This window comes from Vespa mandarinia, chromosome 10 (assembly GCF_050613455.1).
Source record: "Vespa mandarinia isolate Hongniang chromosome 10, ASM5061345v1, whole genome shotgun sequence".
NCBI lineage: Eukaryota > Metazoa > Arthropoda > Insecta > Hymenoptera > Vespidae > Vespa > Vespa mandarinia.
In genome coordinates, this window is record NC_140819.1 from 7963038 (window position 1) to 7987500 (window position 24463).

At 29.1% G+C, this 24463-nt stretch overlaps 3 protein-coding genes across 4 annotated transcripts in view; 1 reads left to right on the plus strand and 2 right to left on the minus strand.

The window, feature by feature from the left end:
- Positions 1 to 577: 577 nt before the first annotated feature.
- On the minus strand, positions 578 to 17892 carry LOC118445513 (tachykinin-like peptides receptor 86C). The gene is made up of 8 exons (XM_035875109.2): positions 17598 to 17892; positions 12502 to 12715; positions 3601 to 3735; positions 3452 to 3532; positions 2788 to 2938; positions 1897 to 2093; positions 1638 to 1765; positions 578 to 795 (listed from the first exon to the last, which is right to left on the minus strand). Exons 1-8 carry the CDS (start codon positions 17890 to 17892, stop codon positions 668 to 670), a joined length of 1329 nt encoding a protein of 442 aa, XP_035731002.1. The 3' UTR covers positions 578 to 667.
- A 2958-nt stretch (positions 17893 to 20850) lies between these two features.
- LOC118445463 (MKI67 FHA domain-interacting nucleolar phosphoprotein-like) lies at positions 20851 to 22197 on the plus strand. Its single transcript, XM_035874989.2, has 4 exons — positions 20851 to 21056; positions 21150 to 21356; positions 21491 to 21599; positions 21676 to 22197. Exons 1-4 carry the CDS (start codon positions 20919 to 20921, stop codon positions 21936 to 21938), a joined length of 717 nt encoding a protein of 238 aa, XP_035730882.1. The 5' UTR covers positions 20851 to 20918; the 3' UTR covers positions 21939 to 22197.
- The window catches only part of btn (buttonless), a 7801-nt gene continuing 5398 nt past the window's right edge, over positions 22061 to 24463 (minus strand). For both annotated transcript variants that reach the window (XM_085659645.1, XM_035874988.2), the window contains exons 3-5: positions 24307 to 24463; positions 22400 to 22569; positions 22061 to 22274 (exon numbers count right to left, since the gene is read on the minus strand). The exon at positions 24307 to 24463 is cut by the window's right edge and continues 115 nt beyond it. In XM_085659645.1, the coding sequence (XP_085515771.1) occupies positions 22185 to 22274; positions 22400 to 22569; positions 24307 to 24463 (417 nt within the window). In that variant the 3' untranslated portion in view covers positions 22061 to 22184. The remainder of the gene's footprint in view (positions 22275 to 22399; positions 22570 to 24306) is intronic.

Sequence of the window (24463 nt, forward strand, 5' to 3'; positions counted from 1 at the left end):
CGAGGTAGAAAGATTATGCTGATATATTCCTCGCTTATATATATATATATATTTTGTTTTATTTTATTATAATTTATGAATGGAAAAAAGAAAGAAAAAGAGAATGAGTGTGTGTGTGAGAGAGGGAGAGAGAGAGAGAGAGAGATCTCTTTCTCTTTCGCGTGTGAACGAGAAACTATTTATCTAAAAAGTCTTTGCGTAAATAAATATACGCTACATAACACGCGATACATTTCAGTTGAAAATCTTTTTAACGTATGAGAATCGATCCTCGCGAAGCTTTTAAATCCAACATCTTTATTCTTTTTTTTTTTTTTTTTTTATTTTTCTTCCTTTTACAATTCTGTCCTCCCACGTAAGAAAATAATGGCGTAGCGTGTATTTACCACTTTGCCCTCGTTTCAAACTCTTTTACAATATATATATGTATATATATATATATATGTTACGTTCATATTTATTTATTTATGAAGAAAAGGAAAGTTGGGCCGCTGAGTTTTTGAATATCAAAAAATAACAATCGATAATATATCTAGAACGACGTTCTGGACATTGAAATACGATCGATCGAATGATCGATCGTTTCCGAAATCATCATTGTTAAATCCACATTCATGTTTTCTTCCACTTTTATTTCTTTTTTATTTATTTATTCTTTGTTGATTTATCAAATGATGACCGTGTCATCTTTGGTAGAACGATTTGCATAAGTCGATCGAGAATTCATCCTAAAGGTTTGAATGTGACTTTCCCCACCGCTATGACGCCATCGGATCGATGTGGTTTGTAAACGTCCTGAAAAAATAACAAATCAAATGAACACGTAATCTCTCCCTCCCCCCCCCTCTCTCTCTCTCTCTCTCTCTGTGTTTATTCTTATCTTGATCTAAAACTTCCAAATGTGCTATAAATCGTATAAATTCGAAAACTTTCGAAATATATTTTTCTTTGGTCAGCCATGTTTAATGCAAATTTCACAACGAAGTTTAAATGAAACATCCATGATAAGGAATCGTAATAGTTATTGAAATTTATTATATATGTATAACTTTATTTTCTATAGAAACATAAAGTTTCTTCTTCAAGTATTAGAAACGGTAAATAACTTTAACTAGGATAAAGTCGGAAGTTTGATCTTGAAAGATAAACTCCATGGAAGAATAAACTTTTGATTCTGGCTCTCTTGTATATTGTTAAAAAAGAAAATCACAAGGTACTGATTGGCCTATTGAACTTATCAATTGAGAAATAATAATCGGGATTAGAGATAAAGTAATTAAAACAACAACAACAAAATATTTCTTTACGCATCCTATGAAATCGATAAGTTCTTCGAAAGGTTTTAATATTAGAATCTCGGATTGTCTCGATTGGAAATGAATTTTTTATCAAATGTAAACGTCAACATTTTCGATCACATTGAATATTTTAATTAGATCCTTACAATTAAAATTTTCATTTATTTCTTACACAATATCACGTTAAAAAGGATACATCATTCTTATTCTTATTTTTATTCTTATTCTTTTACTCCTTCATATTCATATTATTATTATTATTATTATTATTATTATTCCTCGTTTTATTTCGCAAACAAAAGTTTAATTTTGATTCGAGATAAATCAGCGAGCACTTACCACATCGACAACGTTCTTGATCGGAACGATGAAGTTCTATAAATTCGCGCATTTGCGGACTGTTCACGTTCGTTCGATCCAACGCGCAACAACACTTGCAGATTATCAATTGAAAATATACTCGGAATCTATAAATGAAGTAATTATATGTTTTTTCTTCCGCATGTCATGTTACATCACGAAGAAATATTTTTATTTTTTATTTTTCCTTAATTTATGACATTTCAAGAGAAATTCATATATATGTATGTATATTCACCTATTGTTCATCCAATAATATATGATAGGATTCACCATAGAATTAGACATCGCCAGCCAATAAAAACTGAGATAAACATGTTGAACGTAGCTGGTCTGTATAAAGTCTTGATAATGATAAATGAATATAAAAAATCCTTGATAGGGAAACCAACAAATGGCAAATATCGTGACGATACTGATGAACATCTTGACTACCTGGAAAAAAAAGAAAGAAAAAAAGAAAAAGAGAGAGAGAGAGAGATAGATAAATACATATATAAATAAATAGATAGAGAGAGAATGACAAATAGAGAGGGAGAGAGAGAGAGAGAGAGAGAGAGAAAAAAAGAAAGATAATAATTGAGACGAATTGACGGATCTGTTATTTCGAGGGGTATTTTTTCTAACAAAGTACGAAAAAAGGAAGAAGAAGAAGAAGAAGAAAAAAGAAAAAAGAAAAGAAAGGAAAGGGAAGATATTAAGAGGATTTGATTCGGATCGGACATTAAATGGGCATCGCTACGATCTCGACTTCGAATGGTCAGCGTAATCCTACAAGGATTTAGGATTTATCACCGTAGACGGTTATATGTATTATATGTATATATGTGTATACGTAAGTATTTGCAAGATCAATAACATTCTCATTTCGACTTATCCAATACGATTACTATGTTCAACCACAAATGAATTCCGCGGGAGGAATATTCTGAGATATCATTTGGTGAATTCTTCGTTATGTTAACGATAACGAGTTCAGCGTGATTCTCTTTTAAGCCATGGAACGTGCCAGAAAAGATTTCGTTAGTATTTGCGTGATTATCGCTAGGAGGAAACCATTTTCTTTCGTCCCTCTTTTTTTTTTTTTTTTTTTTTTTTTTTTTTTTGAGAAGATCCGAGGACTTTATACCTTCCGTTTGGATTTCATCGACTCTTTCTGGTTGTGCGTGAGCTCGCCAATGAACTTGGAACCCCAGAGTTTCCGACCCATCAGAGTGTAACAAATGGCCATTACCACGATGGGAATTAGATATGTCATACTTAGAAAAAGTAGATTGTAACTGGAACAAAGAAATAGAAAGGAAAAAACGAACGAGGAAAGAAACGAATTTTTTTTTCTTTTCTTTTTTTTTCTTTCTTTTTTTTTTCTTTCTTTTTTTCGTTATCTTTCGCACGACACAGACAAAATATCAATTTTTTTAACTGATTCATTCATTTACTAAGTTTCATTGACTTATACAATTCGTAAATATATATTACATATAATCGAATCATTAGTACGATAAACTCAAATTGATTTTAATTCGGTTAAAGTTTTTTTTTTTTTTTTTTTTTTTTTTTTTTTAAATAAAATTTCTTCAAAAGAATTGTCATTTGGTTAATAATACATATGTGTATGTTCAATATTGTTTTTCTTTTCTTTCTTTTTTTTTTTCTTTTTTCTTTCTTTCTCCAATCATTTATATGCATACGTGTAAACATTACTAATTACGAGAAGTTTTCATGCGACTTCATGAAAATCAATTTGTTTATCGTTTATTAGGATAACTCCTTTAACGAGAACATTTACTTACAAGTATCCCGTCTTACTATTCAAGTATCCTCCATCGGGCCAGGCTAGAAAACAAGAGATTCTTGTTTTACCGTTTAAGTATCTGTAATGAACACATAATGAATGTTGATTTTTTTTCGTTCATTGATATCAATTCGCAAATATTTTTACCTTTTCTGTTTGGTCGTGGAATATAATAGATTGGGAATGGCCAAGATGGACGATATTGCCCATATTAAAATCAAAGTCAATATGGTTCTCCTTCGTGACATGTGCCGTTTCAAAGGGTGCATGATAGCCATATATCTGAAACGGGATGAATTGATAATTGTCAATGGATTAGAAGATTATATTAAATTCGTTTATTGCAAAGAATATGACAAATGCTTTAAAAATGCATACGTATAATTACACATAAAATATATAAAACGACAAGACGTATATTTGTTTCATTTTCTAGAAATTCCAGATGAACTAATGCATTTAACAATGTAGAGAGAGAGAGAGAGAGAGAGAGAGAGAGAGACTTTGAGCAATACAGTTATTTGCAACGACGTATTCGCGACATCTTCAAAGCAGCTCAACAGCTAAAGCTTCTTCCTTTCATACCAAAAGGATTGGTGTTAGCTTCTTGCGTCTTTGATTCTCACATTTCTCTCTCTCTCTCTCTCTCTCTCTCGCTCTCGCTCTCTCTCTCTCTCTCTCCGTTCGCTTGAAAGGAGAAAAGCTTGTAAGGAGGTTCTATTGACGTTCACGAATAACGGAGAAACGTGATATTATTCGTGATAGCTTAAATCAAAATCCAAATAGAAAATCTCGATATGATCTGGAATATCAATGAATTTGAAATATTTATATTTCCATTTTATATTCCTATTTAGAAAATTTTATTGGAAATACAATAGAAAGAGAAAGAGAAAAAGAGGAAGAAAGAAAAATATTTTTTTTTTGTTCAGTTCAAATGATGTTTCGTCGTCTAAGGACTGAGAAAAAGAGAGAGAGAGAGAGAAAGAGAGAGAGAGAGAGCGAGAGAGAAAGAGAGAGCAACAACGAGGAAAAAAAAAAGAAAAAAAAAACAAGAAGGAGAGAAAGAAGGAAGAGAAAATAAATGATTAAACGTGAAGTTTACTAGACGTGATCCTCGAAAAGAGGCCATCTTGACGTTTTTCTTACGCGTTTTCCTTGCTCTTTCAATTGGAAAAGCTGGCGAAGAAGGAGCTTTACTATTCTCGCAAACAGATGCTTACGAGTTTTGAGTTAATGGAATTTTTTCGTTAATCGAAATGCGTGGGAATCGCATGTCCTCTACACTTCTATCGTCTATCGATTATACGATATTTTAAACGCCTTCACGGATACTGTCATGGACCGATAACGTTAAAATATTTTTGATTACCATGCAAAAGTTCGAACGAAAAATTTTATCTACGGAAAATAACATTGTGCGTGTGCGCTATGTATCTGTGTATGTGTTTGTGTGTGTATGTGTGTATGTACGTGTGTATGTATAAGAGAAAGAAGGAACATGTTTTCGACCTGAAATTTAAATGAAATTCTTTGTCGAATGGCACGAACTTTAGGCACTCTTCAATTTCTTTTCGTAGAAAGATAAATTTTTAGCCATTTCCGTAAAATAATTTAAGCTATTTTCTTACCCTAACGAAATTTCGTGATTGTATTTCGAACCACGGTCGTAAGTTTCCCAACTGCTTCTTTGCTCAGAAAGAAAGAAAAAGAGAGAAAAGAAAATAGAGAGAGAGAGAAAGAGAGAGAGAGAATTTTAAAATGGCATTTTAGTTTTTCCCACCTCTCTAAATTGCAAGGAAAAAAAAACACGGTGAATTTTCTTTGATCTTCCTGGTAAAAGTTCTTCTCTTGAGATACAAAAGTCTCGAAATCTTCTTTAAGATATATCACATCTTCACGTGTAAGATATTATTATAGATACATACGTACGTATTTATATACGATACTATATTCTACATATATCTATAAATTCTATAGGCGATTTTTATTATTGATGTGAAATAATCAAAGGAGAGATAGTTGTTTGTCGAAGACTTTGTAATAAACATCGTGATATTACGTTGCAAATTTCCTTCGAATAGGTCATGAAACATATGAATCAGAAAACAATTATATCGGATTAATGAAGTTTTCTTTATATCTATGTTTTGCTCTATCAATCATTGCTTCGTTGAAGTTTCATCCGATTCGTTCTCCTATGTGAGCATTCCGTTCCATGTTATTTCTCCCTTTTCATTTTTTTCTCCTTGTATTTTCTGTTTTTTTTTCTTCCTTTTCTTTTTTCTTTTCTTTTGATGTTTTTTCTTTCATTTTTTTTTTTTTTTTTTTTTTTTTATTTATTTATTCATTTATCTCTTTTTTATAATTCCTTTTATATTTTTCTTTCCCTCGTATCTTTGATAAAAGCAAATAGAAAATGAAAGAAATGTAAAGGGGATAATGCGTATAGATCGATACATGTAAATAAATATATTTGGATTAATTAATTAATAAATAATTTATTTCCTTTGGAAATAATTGATTTCGTTTATAATTTAATGTCATTCTACGATATATATTATATCTAGATGCATAATACGTCTTCTAGAATAACAGTAATTAATTAGTTCTATCAATTTCCAATACGTATTGATCGTTGTATGCGATTACATATTATCGAATCATCATTATCATCATCTATCATTGGCTCCGTTACATTGCTAATTCAACTTATGTAGAGATTAGCATTAGTGGAATTGTTCTCTTTAATTCGTACGAAATTTTGAGATTTAACGAATCGATATTAATGACGTGGAAGAGATACCGAGTTAACGAGTAAACCGATATGAATATTTCTACTTTGTAAGTTTGAGAAAGTAAATCAGACGAAATTGTAAAGCGAATGAGATTCTGCGGTTTTGTTATCATAGTTACTCCCGTTATATTTTGTCTCTTCTCAAAGAAGTAATAAACTTGGTACCCTGAGTTACCACAAAACTAATCTCTCTCTCTCTCTTTCTCTCTTTCTCTCTCTCTCTCTTTTTCTCTCTCTGTCATTGACAACCATTCTTTCAACCTCTTGAATTTTACGACGATGAGTTAGAGGAACGTATATAAAATTACATATATATATATATATATATATATATATATATATCTATATATATTTATATATATATATTTATATGAAAAAGAAATTCAATTTCTTTCTTACAAAGATGCTTGCTTTTCGTTTTTATTTAATATGTGATTTAATTAACGAGGGGTTATATATAGTCTTACTCGTGGCCGTGATTTTCCTTTTCTTCTGTAAATGACTCTCCTTATATATGGATATATATTGTGTTGATAGATATAATAAATAGAGAGAAAATTAACAATACCGCAGATAAAAGAATTTATTGTCTCATTAATTTCATTTCTCGTGACAGTCTTAATTACAGATATTTGTAGAAAATATCGTATAGATTAATTTTAAGGATTCGTTTTCACTAACTATCAGCAATTGTTTGTTCTATTGTAAAAAGGAAAATGAATAATAGAAGATTGTAATGACATTTGGTGATCGATCAAATGAAATATGAGGATACTTTTTTCATATTTGAACATTGTCGATTTCACTTGAAAGGAGGAAAGCTAATCATATTCTTACATTTTATCGGTATCATAATAAACGGATAAAAAGAATAAAAGAAAATAAAAAACTTCGAATCCGTTTTATTTCTCTCGCCTATGAGAGAAAAAATATTATTTTTATTATTATTATTATTATTATTATTATTATTATTATTATTATTATTATTATTATTATTATTATTATTATTATTATTATTATTATTATTATTATTATGCTACGATAAAATGATAGGGAAACAAAGCAATTTCAGAGAAAGCATTTCACAATAAAAGCTTTGGCGAGATACTGAAAAAATTTTCTCTGAATGTGCGAGATATGCGTATTTTATTATAGATAAATAATATTTTCTTGTATTATTGAAAAAGTGTATTTCGCGCATACAATATTAACTTACACTAATTATAAACATTAATCAAAGCACGTTCTTCTTGTGTATATATATATATGTCGTACAATGTTTCCATTTATGCTCCAGATTTTTTTCATCTCCGTGAATTCATTTAGGAAGGAAAGAGAGAAATAAAAAGAAAATAAAAAAACAGTAAAAGAAAGAAAATAAACAATTTATTCTACAAATAGAAAAACATTTAATAGAAATATCTGCAGCTGACAGAGGGTATAATTCTTAATTGAGATAGTTTTGAATTAGCTTAGAAAGCAAATTTCAAGACCTTGGAAAATTCATATATCTAATAAAAGTAGTTATTGGCAATTTTTAAAGAAATGATCAGAAATCTAATCAGTTCGTTTTTTCTTGCGAAAAATAAAAGGACCATAACAGATTACATTTTGATTTGTTAAATTTTACTCTCTCTCTCTCTCTCTCTCTCTCTCTCTCTCTCTCTCTCTCTCTCTTGATTATTTCTATTTGATTTATTTTTGTCGTTCCTTTTAAATTCCTTTTTTTCCCGTTATTTTTTACGTCTCATTTCTCCCTTTACGAACGTACATCCTTGAAACGTCTACGACAAACTTCGCTTATTATCTAACGTTCCTTCAAATGCTAATGTATGATTGCATAGAGGCACATGGCGTCAAGATGCATGAGATTTGAATAAAAAATATAGAGATTGAATGCATCAACACTTTTGTTTGATTTTTATTTCTCCTTATACTGCTTCGATCTTATAAAAACTGATATTATATTTCTCAATGTTTTCGTTTCCTTATTTCTCTCAAAAACAATCTAATAAAAACATTTCTTTTTCTGACATAATATTGAGTCATTATAAAATTTCTATAAAAAAAAAAAAGGAAAAAAAAATTATTATACAAATATCTATTATCCCGTAATAATTAATATTATGTTCGTTTAAGAACATAAAGAACAATCTTAATGACACGTTTTATAAAAAAAAAAAAAAAAAAAAAAAAAAAGAGAGAAAGCGAGATGGACGAAGAAAATATATTTTAATATTTAATTTTATTTTTCATTTTTTACAAAATACGGACAAAACAAAATGGGGAAAGCAGACGAGGCAAATAGAGAAAATGAGAAAAAGATAAAACACGAAGCCGTAAGGCATTTGATTTATGTATACGATAAATGTACATAAAATGTGTAAAAATAAATATGAACAATTTGCAAAGTATTTAAAACGATTAAAAAAATTCCCAAGAAAAATTTTCATTCCATTTGTCGAGGCGACGTATATAACGTTCGAAGTCAGATCTTTGAAAGGAGAAAAAAACTTTGATTCTCGCAGATACTTTCTCCGATTCAATCTCATTAATTTCTCTTTTTTTTTAGACGTCGAAGTCGATGAAAAAGAAAACAAAAAAAAAAAAAAGAAAGAAAGAAAAAAAACTGGTACGAGGGACTTCGATTTATTTTCATCGTAGAAACCAAACTTTTTGAATTACATTGAGTTATTAATTAATAGCTATGTTAAACTTTAATGATACGAGATCGATATTGGTAATTTATTTTTTTATTTTCTTTTTTCTTTGTTTTTTTTTTTTTTATCTATATATATATATATGCATAACAGGAGATACATCTTTATCCAGGAATTTGAATTAATTTCGTTGGAATATCGTATGGAACTCAATTTAAGCGATAGCACGTTCCAAACAATGAAAGAGAAGAAAGATACTCGAAATATAATCGATCAAATTTCATTCTCTCAGGTCTATTATTTTTTCTCCTTTCTGTATTTTTTTCCTTTTCTTAAAAAAAAAAAAAAAAAAAAAAAAAAAATAAAAATAAAAAAAAGAATAGAAGAAAAAAACAAATAGAAGAACACTCTTCCATTATAACATTTTTCTTTGACCAGGTTTCGTAGAGTTTCTAATTCTTTTTCTTCAGTATTATTTTCATTTCCTTATTATTTTCTATTATATCCCTTAAATAAGAGAATAATAAAATCAATTTTGCAATGATCAATTTTAACTAGTGAGACAAGTAAATTGTTATTGTCAAATGTATTAAATAATAGGATATATGATTTATTTGCTTTTTGATTTCGGTAAATTATATATATATATATATATATATATATATATATATATGTATATATAAATCTTCTGAAATGTTTGCAGCTTATCTGAAAACGATGAGACAGCAAAGATCTTTCTTTGCGTTAATTATCCGGCCTTAATTATTGCCGGCAAATATTATTATCAGTCTTAGAAAATCTACGATTCTCTCTTGGTTCGCGAGGAAACGTGTGAGAGAAAGAGAAAGAGAAAGAGGAAGAGAAAGAGAGAAAGAGAGAGGGAGAGAGAGAGAGAAAATCTGTATCCATAGCGTTCGTATATTTAAGATTTCTATCGGATGAAGTTTTGGTACGAGACCCCTATCTTTAAGGGTACATACTTATACATGATCAAATTCTTATTTAGTTTGATTAGTATATATATATATATATATATATATATATATATATATATGTGTGTGTAATAATTATTTTAAAAAATAGAATTAATTTTCAAAAAATTATTTGATCATTATTTCACATAAAGTATTATTCGTTTAATTGGATTAATATATATATACGTGCGTGTGGATGAGTGTATGTGTGTATATGTGTGTGTGTGTGTGTGTGATAATTTCTCTTAGTTTCTGATCGAAAATATCAGCTTACATTGAAATTAATTTTTTTTTTTTAAAGAATTAACGATAATAGAAAATCTAAAGAAAATTAGATTTCAAAAAGATGTACTCTTTTTATTATCTTATTACTCTTGCATCTTATATATTACCTGCCAAGGAAAGACAAGCTCAACGATGATAAAGGTAACCAGAGTATATTGCGAGAGGATTTGTTTTCTTTATCAGAATATGTCAACAAAAAAAAATCTCAACTTTCTTTTCTTTTCTTCTTCCTCTTTCTCTCTATCTTTTTCTTATTCTTTTCTTTTTTTCTTTTTTTTTTTTTTGTTTTCTTTCCCCACATGCGACATTCGACTCTATTTTATCTTGGCTCTTAACGCGTACGCTACAATGTCAAACCTTCGTGTATCCGTAAGTTTCTCTTATCCTTCTTCTTTCTTTTTTTTTTTTCTTCTTTTATTTTTTTTTTTCAAAACTTCGAAGAAAATTTAGACAAGTACACTCGCTACTGTACAAGAACTTTTTCTATTGAAAAAAGAAAAAAAGAAGAACTACGAAGTTCTATCCGTATCCATTTTTACGTTTCTCGCTTGTTCGTTCGTTCGTTCGTTCGTTCGCTCGTATTTTCGTAAATTACATCCTTTAAGAAGAAAATTACTGATCTAATCGTTAGGGAAAGAAGTAAAACTTGATAATTTTTCTTTGTAAGAAAGTCTGAATAGATGGAATCGTATTTCTGGTAAAAGACGAATCGATTTCGTGAATGACAGAAAAGGATAAAGGACGGAAGTAAAGAAGGAAGAAAGGAAAAGAAAGAAAGAGAGAATGAATGAATGAATGAATGAATGAATGATGGAATGAAAGGAAGGAAAAGACAAAACGGAAAGGAAGGAAACTTCTGATCGTTCTTTTATTTAAATTTATGTAAGATACGTAGCTGTTTTCGAATCTGGAGAGACTTCTTGCATATTTAAAGAATTTCGAAGGGATTCGTCACAAATGTTAACGTCTTTTTTCTCCCCTTATCCCCCATCCTCAACCACCATCCCTTTCCCAAAATTTCAAAAATTACGATACGATTATATCGTCTTCTTCTTTTTTTTTTCTTTTCTTCTTTTTTTCCAATTCGACGAAATAAACTGAATCGAAGAGTATTTTTTTTTTTATTTTCTAGACGAATAAGTACGATCGATATAAAAGAAAATAAGTTCGGAAGTTGAGTCGACGTCGAATCAAGTTCTTCCGTGATTTTGATTGACGCGATGATGAATGAGTTTTTCTTCTTTTTTTCTTTTTTTCTTTCTTTTCTTATTTTTTTTCCTTTTTTTTTTTTGCTCCTTTTTCTCTAAATTTCATCCATCTAAAAAAAAAAAAAGAAAAAAAAAAGAAAAAATGGCATAAATAAAACAAAAGAAAAATGACATAGACTTTGTCGAAGCAATCATTGAACGGAAATATTTTGCATTGATACTTTCTCATAAATGAACTTAGTTAGAGACGATTTATAAAACTTCATTCATACATATTCGAATACGTGTCATAATCTCTACTTGCGTTACACATAAACAAATCGATTCTTTCTATCGTTTACACCGAGTATCTTTTCTGTCGATAGATAACAATGAAACTTATAAATAAATTGAGAAAGTAAATAAATCATGCATCCAATTTATCTTCATCTAAATATATTTTTATTTTCTTTTGGAATTTCGTCTAGGATGAAACTTTGGGAAACTTATTTTAAACATCTATCACTCTTAAACGTTATTAATTAAACTTTTATATCTAACTCTTAAAGTGATCTCACAAAATAAATATTTTTTACAAGTTACATTGAAAAACTTCTTTATGATAATCACGACGAATGACAAATTATAATATATTATATTTGTTAAAATTATATTTTTATTACGTTCGATTTAAATAACACATAATAATTCGATAAAATTTAATCGCTTGAAAATTATTTGAAATCGTATTAATTAACAATGTACTTTGTTTTATATAATAAAGATTCGAAATTTTTTTCTAATTATACACGAGAGGCATTGTATTTTTAAATTAAATATTATAGATAATAATTTTTAATGATAATCATTAAATCAACGATAAGATATTCGCTATTAATTTCTAATTAGGTATATCTTCTTAAGGAAATATTTTCTTTAATGATCATTCGATATTATTTATCGTTAAATAATTCATATAGTATGAAATATCTACGTAATATATTAAAAAATGTATCGTATATTTGTAGTAATATTTAAATAAAAAATATACATAAAGTATAGAGGGGCGAAAAAAAAGGAAAAGAAAAGAAAAGAAGAAGAAGAAGAAGAGGAAGAAGAAGAAGAAAAAAAAAAGTAGGACATACCTGTCGAACGATATAACCACCAATGTAAAGACACTCGACGCGACAGTCACATGAGCGACAAAGTTGTTGATAATACAGTAGATAGCACCAAAGGGCCAGCTAGAGTTAAGGAGGAAAATAAAGTTGAAGGCGCAGTTAAGTAACGACATCATCAGGTCTGCCAATGAGAGATTCACTAAGAAATAGTTGGTAACAGTACGCATCCGACGATGTGCTGTGAAAAAGAAAAAAGAATATATATATATATATATATATATATATGTATATGTGTTAATCTTTTTAAAGGCTTTCACCTGTAAAAATAAAAAATAAAAAAGATCTCTTAAAAGATTAAAAGAATTAATTGCTAAAGATCTCGAAGAAGATCATCGTAAATCCAAACTCTATGTACATCCATTAAGTGTAAATTATTTCAATTAGAAAAATTCATTTGATTTAAAACTCGAACAGGAATAATAAAATAAGAAGATAGATAGATCCGATTATCCGACCAAAATCTATCTTAAAACTTGCCTTCGATTAAATTCGATTTATATTTCAATCTGTAATGTTAACGTTGTCGTAATTGTAAAATAATGCTTTCAGTGGAATTACTCGTTGGATTTGTTGAGTATTTTCAAAGTAAATCGAAGTATCTACCAACTTATCTACCGACCTATCTACCTATCTACTTTAATATTATCGTTTCAATTTCCTTATGCAAATGATTCAACGCCTAGAAATGATTTGAAGAAATCACAAGAAAACATTTTCAAAGAAACTTTATGTAATAAATAAATATTTATTTTTTTTTTAAATATATATATATATTTTTTTTTTCACAAATTTTGTTCACAAAAATTATATATATATATATATATTTCTTTTTTTACAACCGATGATCTTGATCTTTTCATAAATTTTTACTTTAATTTCATGGTTTATGCAAATGTATTCGTAATAACGATATGGATAATAATAAATAAAAAAATGGAAAAAATGAATTTATGTTCGAGATAGAGGAAGGATAGTTGAATATTCATAAAATGTACTTTAACGCATTTGGATGGCACAGTTTGAACCATCGCCCATGACAACAATGAAATTTTAATATCCCTCTCTATTCTACTCCATCCTCTCCCTCTCCCTCTCTCCCATATACATGTGAAACAAATTTAAATAATACAAAAAAAAGAAAAAATGCCTTTATACATTTCTTATTTTTCCACTCTTTTCCCTTTTATTTCTCTTTCTTAAAATAAAATCGTTAAAATCTTGAATGTAAATGTAATTATCTCGAAATTATACGTAATTATCTCCAAATATCCTCGTACTTCTCTAATCAATTTCATCTATGCAAATTCACGATACTTTTGTAACAGTATACTCAAGGGGTATCGTTCATATATTATTTTGAAAAATATAATATTATAACATTTATAAATTGATAAGAATGGTCAAGGATCATGATAATTCTAACATTACTAAACAATTTTTCTATCTAATATTACTGAACATTTTTACATTCTCGTAAAAGCAATTTTGAGTGCCTATTAAATTCTTCCACCGATAAAATAAGCAAATTCCCTTCGTGTTGACTCAGCTTTTACGCAGGTACCACCAAGCTTATAATAAATGCGTTCGTAATGCGAAAAATTTGCTGTTCTTAGTGGAAAATTGTTGTGAAGAAGAAGAGAAAAAAAGAACAAAAAATAAAGGGAAAAAGAGAAAAAAAAATATATATATATAAAAAAATACGTTTTTATAATATAAGTTGCCTGTTATAAATACATATATGTATATATATACATATGTAAAGTAAGATATATATATATATATATATCTTACTTTGTCTGTAGTTAGGCAAACGTTATTAGTTACGAAGATCGATCGTACTCTCGTCGCTTTAACTCAACAGCAACCTTTAATACTACTCACTTTTCATGGAGTCGATAGTTGAACGAAAAACATATTTATCAAACTCTCAACATTTTCTTAAACGTCTTCTATCGACGATCAGTTTTCTCTCTCTCTTTATTTCTCGTTTAAGTTGCGAAAAATAACAAGGATTTTTCACTAGAAAAAGAGAGAGAGAGAGAGAGAGAGGGAGAGAGAAAAATGTGAAACAATTTATAAAATGAAAAGAGAAAACTTTTTCATTTCAATACGTATATTTGTTTTCATAATCCAATAATGTAATTATAATGAGAAAGAAACAAAAAGAGAGAGAGAGAGAGAGAGAGATCATTATAAATGTTAGATAAACTTTTAGCAACAGCCCGTTTTCATTTGCCCTAAAATATGAGAAAAGTTTTAGCGAAAGTGGTAAAGAAAAAGGAAGGATGCCCTTTACCGACACGTGTCACCTCATTGAATTTGCGGTAACCCTCGAGGGGACAAAAATCACGGAAGTAAAAAAAATTCAGTCTATAAAAAAGGAGAAGGACTTCTAAAGGATCATAGATATAGCTTTTCTCCTTGACGGAGTTGCAAAAGTTTTTATTACACTTATCCATCGTATCTTTTGATAGTGCATTCCCTTATAGTTTATATTTGTGCATTTGTCAATGAAAATATGTTATCCCAATGAGAAAATGTTCATTTTATAGAATTACTAACATGCATAACATGCATTGATGGTATATATAAATTAAAATTTTCTTTCTACCTCTCATCAAACATAGATAAATATCAACAAAAAAAGACATGTTTGTTCCTCTCTTTTTTCTTTTTTCTCCTTTTTTTTCTCTCTCTCTCTCTCTCTCTTTCTCCTTCACTCGCAGAAAAATCGATAACAAAACATGCAATCATGATATTCATACGTACAACTTTTTTTCCAGCCTGTCACGTAAAAAAGACAAACACTCGTTTCACACACAGTAATACATATATATATATATATATATATATATATATATATATATGTACATACGTATGGTATAAATGTTTAATCATCTAGCATTTCTCAATGGGGAACCAAAGATTAGTTCAATTTCTGGCTAAATATTAGGGTGGAAATTTCGAAGTTAACGAGATGTAAGGGTAAAAACTTCACAGGAGGAACATACTTTCACGTTGATAAATGGATATGTTCTATTTTTCTTCTGTAATTAAATTCTACCTGTTCCTTCTCTACAGAGTTAAATATCTCGTAATGCTTTCTCAAGAAAATTTACGATGAAAAAGAGAGATCAATAAAAGAGAGAGCGAGAGAGAGAGAGAGAGAGAGAGAGAAAGGGAGAGAAAATCGAAAAAACAAAAGAACATTTTGTTTGATATTACGAAAATGGTTCGTTCAATTTTCTATGATATGCTAATAAATGTCTGACTTCTAATGACTTTACACGAGAGAGAGAGAGATAGAGAGAGAGAAAGAGAGAAAAAGGAAAAAAAAAAGGAGAAAAGACCGATTGAACTTTAGAACGATTTACTTTTAGGAAAAGTTAGATTCATCTGCCCCTTCTTAAAGAATTTTTTTATGAGAAAACCTTTCTCAACACTGAAAGTGGATAAACATTGGCATGGTCACGTTCGACTTTTTCGACCGTATGAAATCACGTAGCTAGCTACTAAAAACTTGTCTATCCATCTCGTGACATATCTTGCAGCTTTCAAAGTAATAGAAGACCTTTGCACGGAACAAAAAAAAAAGAAAAAAAAAAAAAAAAAAAAGAATTGGTGATTGTTCGAGAAGAATCAAATAAATCGAAAAAATCCTCAAATTTGTTCTCCGTCGTAAGCTAAAAGCTAAAATTGTATTACGTTTGAAGAGAAATTTTTTCTTTCGATTCGTTTTCCTTGTATTTCTTTTTCCTTTTCCTTTTCCCTTTTACAGATACCATTCTATCTTTTATATTACGATACTATCTTTTATAGTACGATATTCAGGGCAATTGAATTATTTTTTTGACGGACAACTTTCTTCACCACATTTTATTCTTTTTTTTTTTTCTTTTTTTTTTCTTTTCTTTATATTACATCGTCTGTTTCATACACTTCGGATTTTTATCGAATGTTGGGAAACATAAAAGATATAGGATTTGTTAACGTGAAATATATGTTGGATACCTTTTTATCCATAACTGTGTCTTTCTAAGTATATCGTGATACAGAAAAAGGAGTATCGTTATGACGGTAATAAATATATGTTTCAGGAAAAGAAAATCCTTGAAAGACGTAAATCATTCTGTAACGTGATATCTTTCTTTAGATATTCCCGATCGATTACACGATCTCCATATATTTTTTCTATACCTACACCTATGTATATATATATATATATATATATATATATATATATCTCGCTGACAAGTAATTTCACATGGATGTAAAACTAATTGGTTCGTTTTTGGAACGATAGAAAAGAAAAAAGAAAGAGAAAAGAAACCAAAAAGGAAGGAGGAAAAAAGTTACGATTGACGTAGAACTTTTATACGCTCGAGAGTTTTATTAGTAACATGTTATCTATCTATTTCAGAATGATATTCGATGGGACATTTTCATCGATAGAATATTTCACAACTATATCGAGAATACTGATCTAATATGGAATTGTCGCTATAATGCTTTCTTATTATTATTCAATAATCATCTACGTACTCTTACATATATCCTACGTAAATATCTACGTAAGTTTACCATTTTTTTTTTTTTTTAGCATCGTAACATATAAGTAGAATAATTTCTGTGTTGATAATAAATACCGATAAAAGTGAGATCATACCACAGAAATTATAACGTAAGTAAAGAAAGTAAAGGTATTTTTTTTTTCTTTTCTTTTCTTTTCTAACGATAAGTAAAGTCTAAGAAAGTATTGAGAAATTTTAATAAATTTATTTTCCAAAATGATAACTGATAAATATCGAGAAGGATTTTTAATTTACAATTAAAATTTCGAGATATTATCATTGTACTTAAAATTTTTAATGATTCTTTGAATGCACAGGTGATAAAGAAATGTAAGAAAGGACGAGATTACGATATTCACTTTATCGTTATCTCATTGTTATCATCTAATTGAACGATATAAAATTGAGTTGAAATGATTCCTAATTTTAATGTTAAAAATTACGATAGAAATATGAAAATATTAATTTGAAGATAGATAAAATCCTTACCAAGTACTATCCACATGACGATTATATTTCCACCGGTTGCAATTAATAAAATGATCGCATATATCAACGACCATGTAAGCTTCTGCCACCAAGGTAGATCGAATGGTGGTTCTTGAATACCGAAGATACAATCAGAAAGTGCATCACGAAGAATATCTCTTTGCGTCGATCTTCCTAAAGCTTCTTCGGAGACGATTAAAAACTCGCTACGATTTAATTTTATTAACAAAGATATATTAAGTTCGAGAATCGACGCAGTGCAATTGTACACATGTAATTCATTAATGCTACTCATATTTTATCCGAGACTTTATCTCAAATAATTTTCTTCAATTATAATCGTGAGAAAAAATATCCTTTCTCCCTTTTAAATTTTAACGAATGTTATTTATTTAATCGTCAGTTTATCATTTAAAACCAATACGATTTTCATGAGAATCTTGTTAAAATCGAATTAATAAACGATGCGCAGACAAATATGGGTATATTTTCTTGATAATGAATATTTTCAATGTGAATTTAACGATTCAATGAGCTCGAACTGATTTCATTTCATTTTCTATTATATATATATATATATATTAATAAAATCATAAGATTTATGCGAGCGGAATTAAAATAACCTGTTAACGAATAGAATAATTGGTAGTTTTAATCGATTCCAATTTCAAAATGTTATTACGTGTTCTCCCTTTCCTTTTTATTTTTTTTCTTTCTTTCTTTCTTTTTGTTTTGCTTTTTTTTTCGTTTTTCTTTTCTTCTCAAATTTATTATTTTGTACGTTTATTATTAATTGGACAGTCTTGTTAAGAGTATTGTCAAGCACGCTTAGCTATTGTACTAATAAGAAAATCTTTCTTGAAATTTGAGTTAAGGAAGATGCGCCCTTAAAAATTCCAAGTCTTCTTCTCCTGTAGTTTGTTTTCTTAAGAATCTTGCATTAAGATAACACAACTATAATATTGAATATCATTATCTCTTTTATATTCAGGATCAGTTTTCAATCTTAATATAAATCGTATCGTGCTTCCTTCTATATTATATCAATATTTTATTATTACGAAAATTAATGTTATTTCAACATTCGTTTGATAAATCTTCGATAAATGCGTCGATTACATTCTTCTTCTACGATCCTTGATGATTCGCGATTGAAGAATTTTTAAAGTTGATGAAGAACAAGCACATTTATTTTCACACGAGATTAACACTAACGTGGAATAAAGAGAAAGAGAGAGAGAGAGAGAGAGAGAGAGAGAGAGAGAGAGAGAGAGAGGGAGAGAAGAAAAAAAGAAAAACTATTCTCATTAATTTAAAGCACACTTAAACCCGAAGGCTTAAACGTTATGATAATTTGACAGAAGGATCGTATCACTTTTACTTTTGACATTTGAATTTTGATCTGAAACATTCGAAACATTTATTAAAATACACGCGCGAATCCTTGTATCGCGTGTCCTTTCTTTATCGAGAAATCGCAACCACCGAGGGTACACCATAATTAAAATTTCACTAGAAATAGGAAATGGAAAAGGTTTAAGATTATTATGATTATTCGGTTATCCTCAAATGATCGAAAGAAAAATGATCGATCAAATGATCGATTAAAAGTAGAGAAAAAAAAAAAGGTTGAAACATTTTTTTTTCCTTTTGCTATTATCTTCTTTTTTTTTTTATTTTTTTATTTTTATTTTTATTCCTTTTTTTTTCTTCAGTCTATCGTTTTTTAATTCGATCAACGGACAAACAGAACTTTTTATCGCTCGATCGAAAAAAAAAAAAAAGAGAACACTTTTCCTTTTTAGATTGTTATGTTACGACATATACAATGTCGAAATAAAATCAAGAGATTTCGTTGGGTATACCGTTCTCACGAACCTCGGCGGAGATACTGAAGCCTTGAAAAGCATGTTCATTCAAAGATGCGTGCGCAATGGCATATACTACCATCGCTACTCCTCGCTTCTCTTTCTCCTTCTTCACCCTCTTTACATCTTTCAGAAAATTCTCTTTTACTAGTAAACCTCAAGTATGGGATTGGATGTGAGACCGACGGAATATATAATAAATTTCGTAGAAAATCTATTAAAATATTTTGAAAATATACAATAAACGTAGAAGAAGAAAAAGAAGAAGAAGAAGAAATATAGAAAATTATTGGTATATATCTTTTAAAGATCATTGATTTTTTATAACATTCTCGAACAATTTCTTTTTCAATCATATACTCCTCTTTCTCTCGTATCTCCTTCTTCTCCTTTTTCTATTTTTATTTTTCTTCTTCTTATTTATTCTTTCTCTCTCTCTCCCTCTCTTTCTCTCCCTCTCTTTCTCTCCCTCTCTTTCTCTCCCTCTCCATAAAAAACTTTAGTTGTGATCGCGCAACATTAGCAAACAGTACGATTTTCGAAATACCTTTATACCGGCATAAGAATGTCTGAGAATGAGTTTCCATACTCTTAAGAAAAGGGGTGAATACCGGTAGAGTTATATTATACCTATTACCTATAAAAAAAAAAAGGGATATCTTCGTGTTTTTCCTCCTATATTATAAAATTTTATGCCGATTTTAAATAACTGATATTTGATGTTAATATTGCATTAAGGAAATAGTGTACATTGGAAGTTCGTGAGGTATTTTTAACTTTTAGATAGACTTTCAAAGATAAATTGTTGAATTTTTTAAAGCCTGCTAGAATCGACAATAAACAGGATTGTAAAAAGGTTAAAAGGATAGAAAAACGTAGGTCATGCTTTTAAAGGAAAACGCAAGGGCGCATAAATGTTGGATAAATCTATGGACGTATGCACGTAAGCTCGCAAAACATGCGAACAGAAATGAATGCAATATAAAGTTTGAATGAGAGAGATTAAATTCTATTGATTAGTTCAATTCGTATTTTACTTTTTTTCTTTTATCTATCTTTTTCTTTTCTTCTTCTTCTTCTTCTTTTCTTTTTATTCTTTATTTACCGTTTTCCAATACTTTCCATTACAGATATAAATATTTTAAAGTAATCTTTCAATTCTATCTTATAGATCCAAATCTTTTACCTATACGTTGTTTATTTAAATATAAAACATGCCCATTTGTATTCAGGGAACTTTGATAAGCTATCGGAAATTGAATAAATTCATTCAGAAAAATGGGAATGAAAAAGTAAAGCCATTGAATTTCCCACATTTTACTCGACCAATCAGAAATTGTCGTCGTGTTAGCGGATACAACTAGATGTCTCTAGTTTCGTCTCGAAGGCGAAGTCGCTTGTTGCTTGTTGTACAGAGATATTATAAGATTTACGTGAATTATTATTTATCAAAATGAAAGTTAAAAATAAAACAAACACTTTAAGAGATAAAGCACTTAAGAAAGCTGTGAAGAATAAAACAAAAGCCACAAGAAATTCAGGAGAATCGACCCTACGGAAAGCTGTGAAAAATGTCAAAGAAGTATTTGAGGTTAGGTGTCACGTGTTTATACAGAATTATGTTTTCAAATAATTTCTTTAATATAAATTGTAAATATATTCATAATTTTACGTACTGTTATAGAAGAAACAGATTGAAGATAGATCAAAGAAAGATAAACTGAAAGAATCTTTCACTGTGAAAGCTGCGAAAAAGAAATGGGAATTTAAGTCGAGTAGGGGACTTATATATCTTGGTCATATACCGCATGGATTCTTTGAGGATCAAATGAAAGATTATTTTTCACAATTTGGTAGAGTTACCAAAGTTAGGCTTGTAAGATCTAACAAGGTACGGATTTTTTATACATATCTTTTACATTCCTTTTATTATCATGATGATATATATATATATATATATATATATATATATATATATATATTTTAAGCAATTATGTCAATTATGTTCTTTCTAATTCATTGTAGACTGGAATTAGTCGAGGTTATGGTTACGTCGAATTTCAATATCCTGATGTTGCTAAGATAGCAGCCGAAACGATGAATAATTATTTAATGTGCGGTAGATTATTGAAAGGTATTATATTCAGTATTATATTGATTTAAAACAAATTAAACTTTAAGATTATTATATTTTATATGACAATTTGTAGCCACGTACATACCACCAGAGAAACAGCACATAGGATTCTTCGTTGGAAAAAGTTGGACGAAGAAGAGGTATCCAAAAGTAATAAATAGAAGAAAGATAACGGTTATTAGAAATTCTATTATAAGTGACGATAAGCATAAGCTATATACAAAAAAGAGTTTAAGAAATTTGACAAAATTGGAGGAGAAATTAAAAGAGAATGGTATTAATTTGAAATTCAATTCGATCGTTCTTCCTGACGAGCAAGCGAAAGAAACGAAATAAAATAAATATTCTAACTCGTTAATGTGATTTTTATTAAGCGTTTTTTCTTTTTTTCTTTTTTCTTTTTTTTTTTTGTTCCACCAGTGGAACAAGTTGATAATTAAAATATTTAAATTGCGTCAATGAACGATTTGTTCTAAATAATGTACAAATTTTGAAAGGATTTTACATAGCATAGTACGAGTAAATAATTAATATTAACTATTATGTACATATGTTTATGTTTATGTTCGAATATCAAGTGTATTAAGATACAGCATTTCGTTCTCGTAGATTGGCTGTATTTCCTTTAGTTCTCTTCCACTTCATGCGTCTATTTTGAAACCATACTTTGACCTATAAAAATAGACAGAGTTGTATCAGTAAATTTTTTTTTGCTTTTTTTTTTGTTTTTTTTTTTTTTTTATGTTAGCATATGAAACATCTCAAAAGAAATATTCATTATCGAGTATAATTCTTACTTGACGTTCGGTTAAATCCAACGCAACAGCGATCTCGTATCGGCGCAAACGCGTCAGATAATTGCTGTGCGCAAATTCGCATTCCAAATGACGGACCTGTTGCTTCGTGAAGGCAGTCCTTTCTTTACGCGGTTTATCGACTGTATTGTTATTTAATTTTCTTATCTTTTCTACGATAAAAAAAAAAATTAATAAACAGATCAATAATCGAAGTAACATTTGTCAGATTATATTTATTGCACAATGTGAAATATCTTGAATTTAGAGATTAACTTTATTAGTATACGATATAAAAGGAAGAATCATACTTGCTTGCTTGCTTGCCGATCCGAAAAAAAAAAGAGATAAAGAAAAAGGATGTAAGGAAGAAGAAACAGAAGTATATCGCAAGGATGGATTGAAAATTCTATCATATAATATTTTAATAAACTTGACTGTAATATTAAAAAATACAAGGTTTTTTTTTCTTGCAAAAAAAAGAATGTGTATATATATATATATATATATACACTAAGATTTATATATATATAAATCTGAATGGTCAAGTAGGATCGAGTCATTCCTTAAAGCGAGCGATTTTCTTGCCACTTCGCGGAACTACAAGAGAATTTCACCGCGGGCCGACCTTTTTGTCGTCTTATGCCGCGTGATGATGAAAATAGCCGCATATTCGATGCGTCATTGCACGAGTAGTGCGCCGTGCCGACTGATAAACCCTTGTGCGATGTTGATGCCGCTTCTAAAACGTGAAAGTTAATTGAATCGCGTCGGAGTCTAGAGAAATATCTAAATCGCCGCTTAGAATTCCGGTGTGTTAGCATGACGAAGGATCTTTAGATCTTTTTTTTCTTCATCTTTTTTCTTATCCTCCTTTTTGTCTCTATGCCCGACTACTTTAATTATCGTCTGACGTAAATCGTTGAAATTCGTTGATGACGAGTACGAGAACGATAACTTTTGAAAGTCAACGAAACGCGTAATTCAATTTCTAAAAGACAATGAAAATATACCAAATTTACGATCATTCTTTCAATAACATTTATGATTAATTACGTCATTGATAAGACCAAACGATATATATTTAGGTCGACATTGTCAAGCTCATTTTAATCGAATGAAACAAAACGAACGTGATTCTAATTTATTGCTTCGATAATTCTCATTAAATTTTCTATGTATTTCACATTTATTATAAATTTAACTTATTTCTTTGGATTACACGTTAGTATTATGAAAAATGATCACATTTAAAGTTCAAATTTGATCGAAGTAAATACATTTTATCTTTAAAGAGAAATTTTTGTTGAAATTTCTATATTTTTTGATCGTCATCTGAATCTCTCCTTTTACATTAGTAAACCACAAAATGTATAATCATTTCTATGCATACGAATGATCGCGATTACGTGGTAGTAAAGTCGAAATAAAGGGCCGACAATTAGGTACGTTTCTTACGTAAGATCATGCGGGTTAATGAGTACCGATGCTGATATAACTTGCTCATAAATATTTAGGCTATACTGGGTCTGTTACAGCCGCATCGGCGACGGCAAAGCTATAAACGCGGTTAATGCAAACGGATTATCAACAAGCAAATGTCGTTGGAATGCGAAAGCTCCTCGTAAAAATTTCTCGCTTTTATGTTCCTTCAATCGAGAACTTGTTTCTTCTTCCTTCTAAGAAAGATCGACGAAAGAAAATAAACGATTTTGACTCTTTATTGATCTATTTAATCGATCATTTAATTAGTACGTATTCCTACTTTTATAAGGTTCAAATTCGAAACAATTATTTTTTTTTCTCTTGTAAGAAAATGAGAGACTCTCATTTATATATGTATATATATATATATATATATATATATATATTTATATACATATATATTATATATATATGTATAAACTTACCGTGATCAACCGAAGACGGTTCTTCCTCGCAAGAAAAGTTAGGAAGATCGAGTTGAGATTGAGCCGTCGGCCAAGTTTGAAACTTTGTGTCTCGTCGTTCAGAGTCGACAAGGTTATTCTGTAAATTACTTTGAAAGTGTAAAATTTCACCCGTACG

Coding starts and splice junctions, on each gene's coding strand:
- LOC118445513 (XM_035875109.2), bottom strand. CDS start 17,892: ATGAGTAGCATTAATGAATTACATGTGTACAATTGCACTGCGTCGATT. Junction 3,736..12,501: donor GTGGTTATATCGTTCGACAG/GTATGTCCTACT, acceptor ATCCCGTTTCAG/ATATATGGCTATCATGCACC. Junction 3,533..3,600: donor TCCACGACCAAACAGAAAAG/GTAAAAATATTT, acceptor TGTTCATTACAG/ATACTTAAACGGTAAAACAA.
- LOC118445463 (XM_035874989.2), top strand. CDS start 20,919: ATGAAAGTTAAAAATAAAACAAACACTTTAAGAGATAAAGCACTTAAG. Junction 21,057..21,149: donor ATGTCAAAGAAGTATTTGAG/GTTAGGTGTCAC, acceptor GTACTGTTATAG/AAGAAACAGATTGAAGATAG. Junction 21,357..21,490: donor GGCTTGTAAGATCTAACAAG/GTACGGATTTTT, acceptor AATTCATTGTAG/ACTGGAATTAGTCGAGGTTA.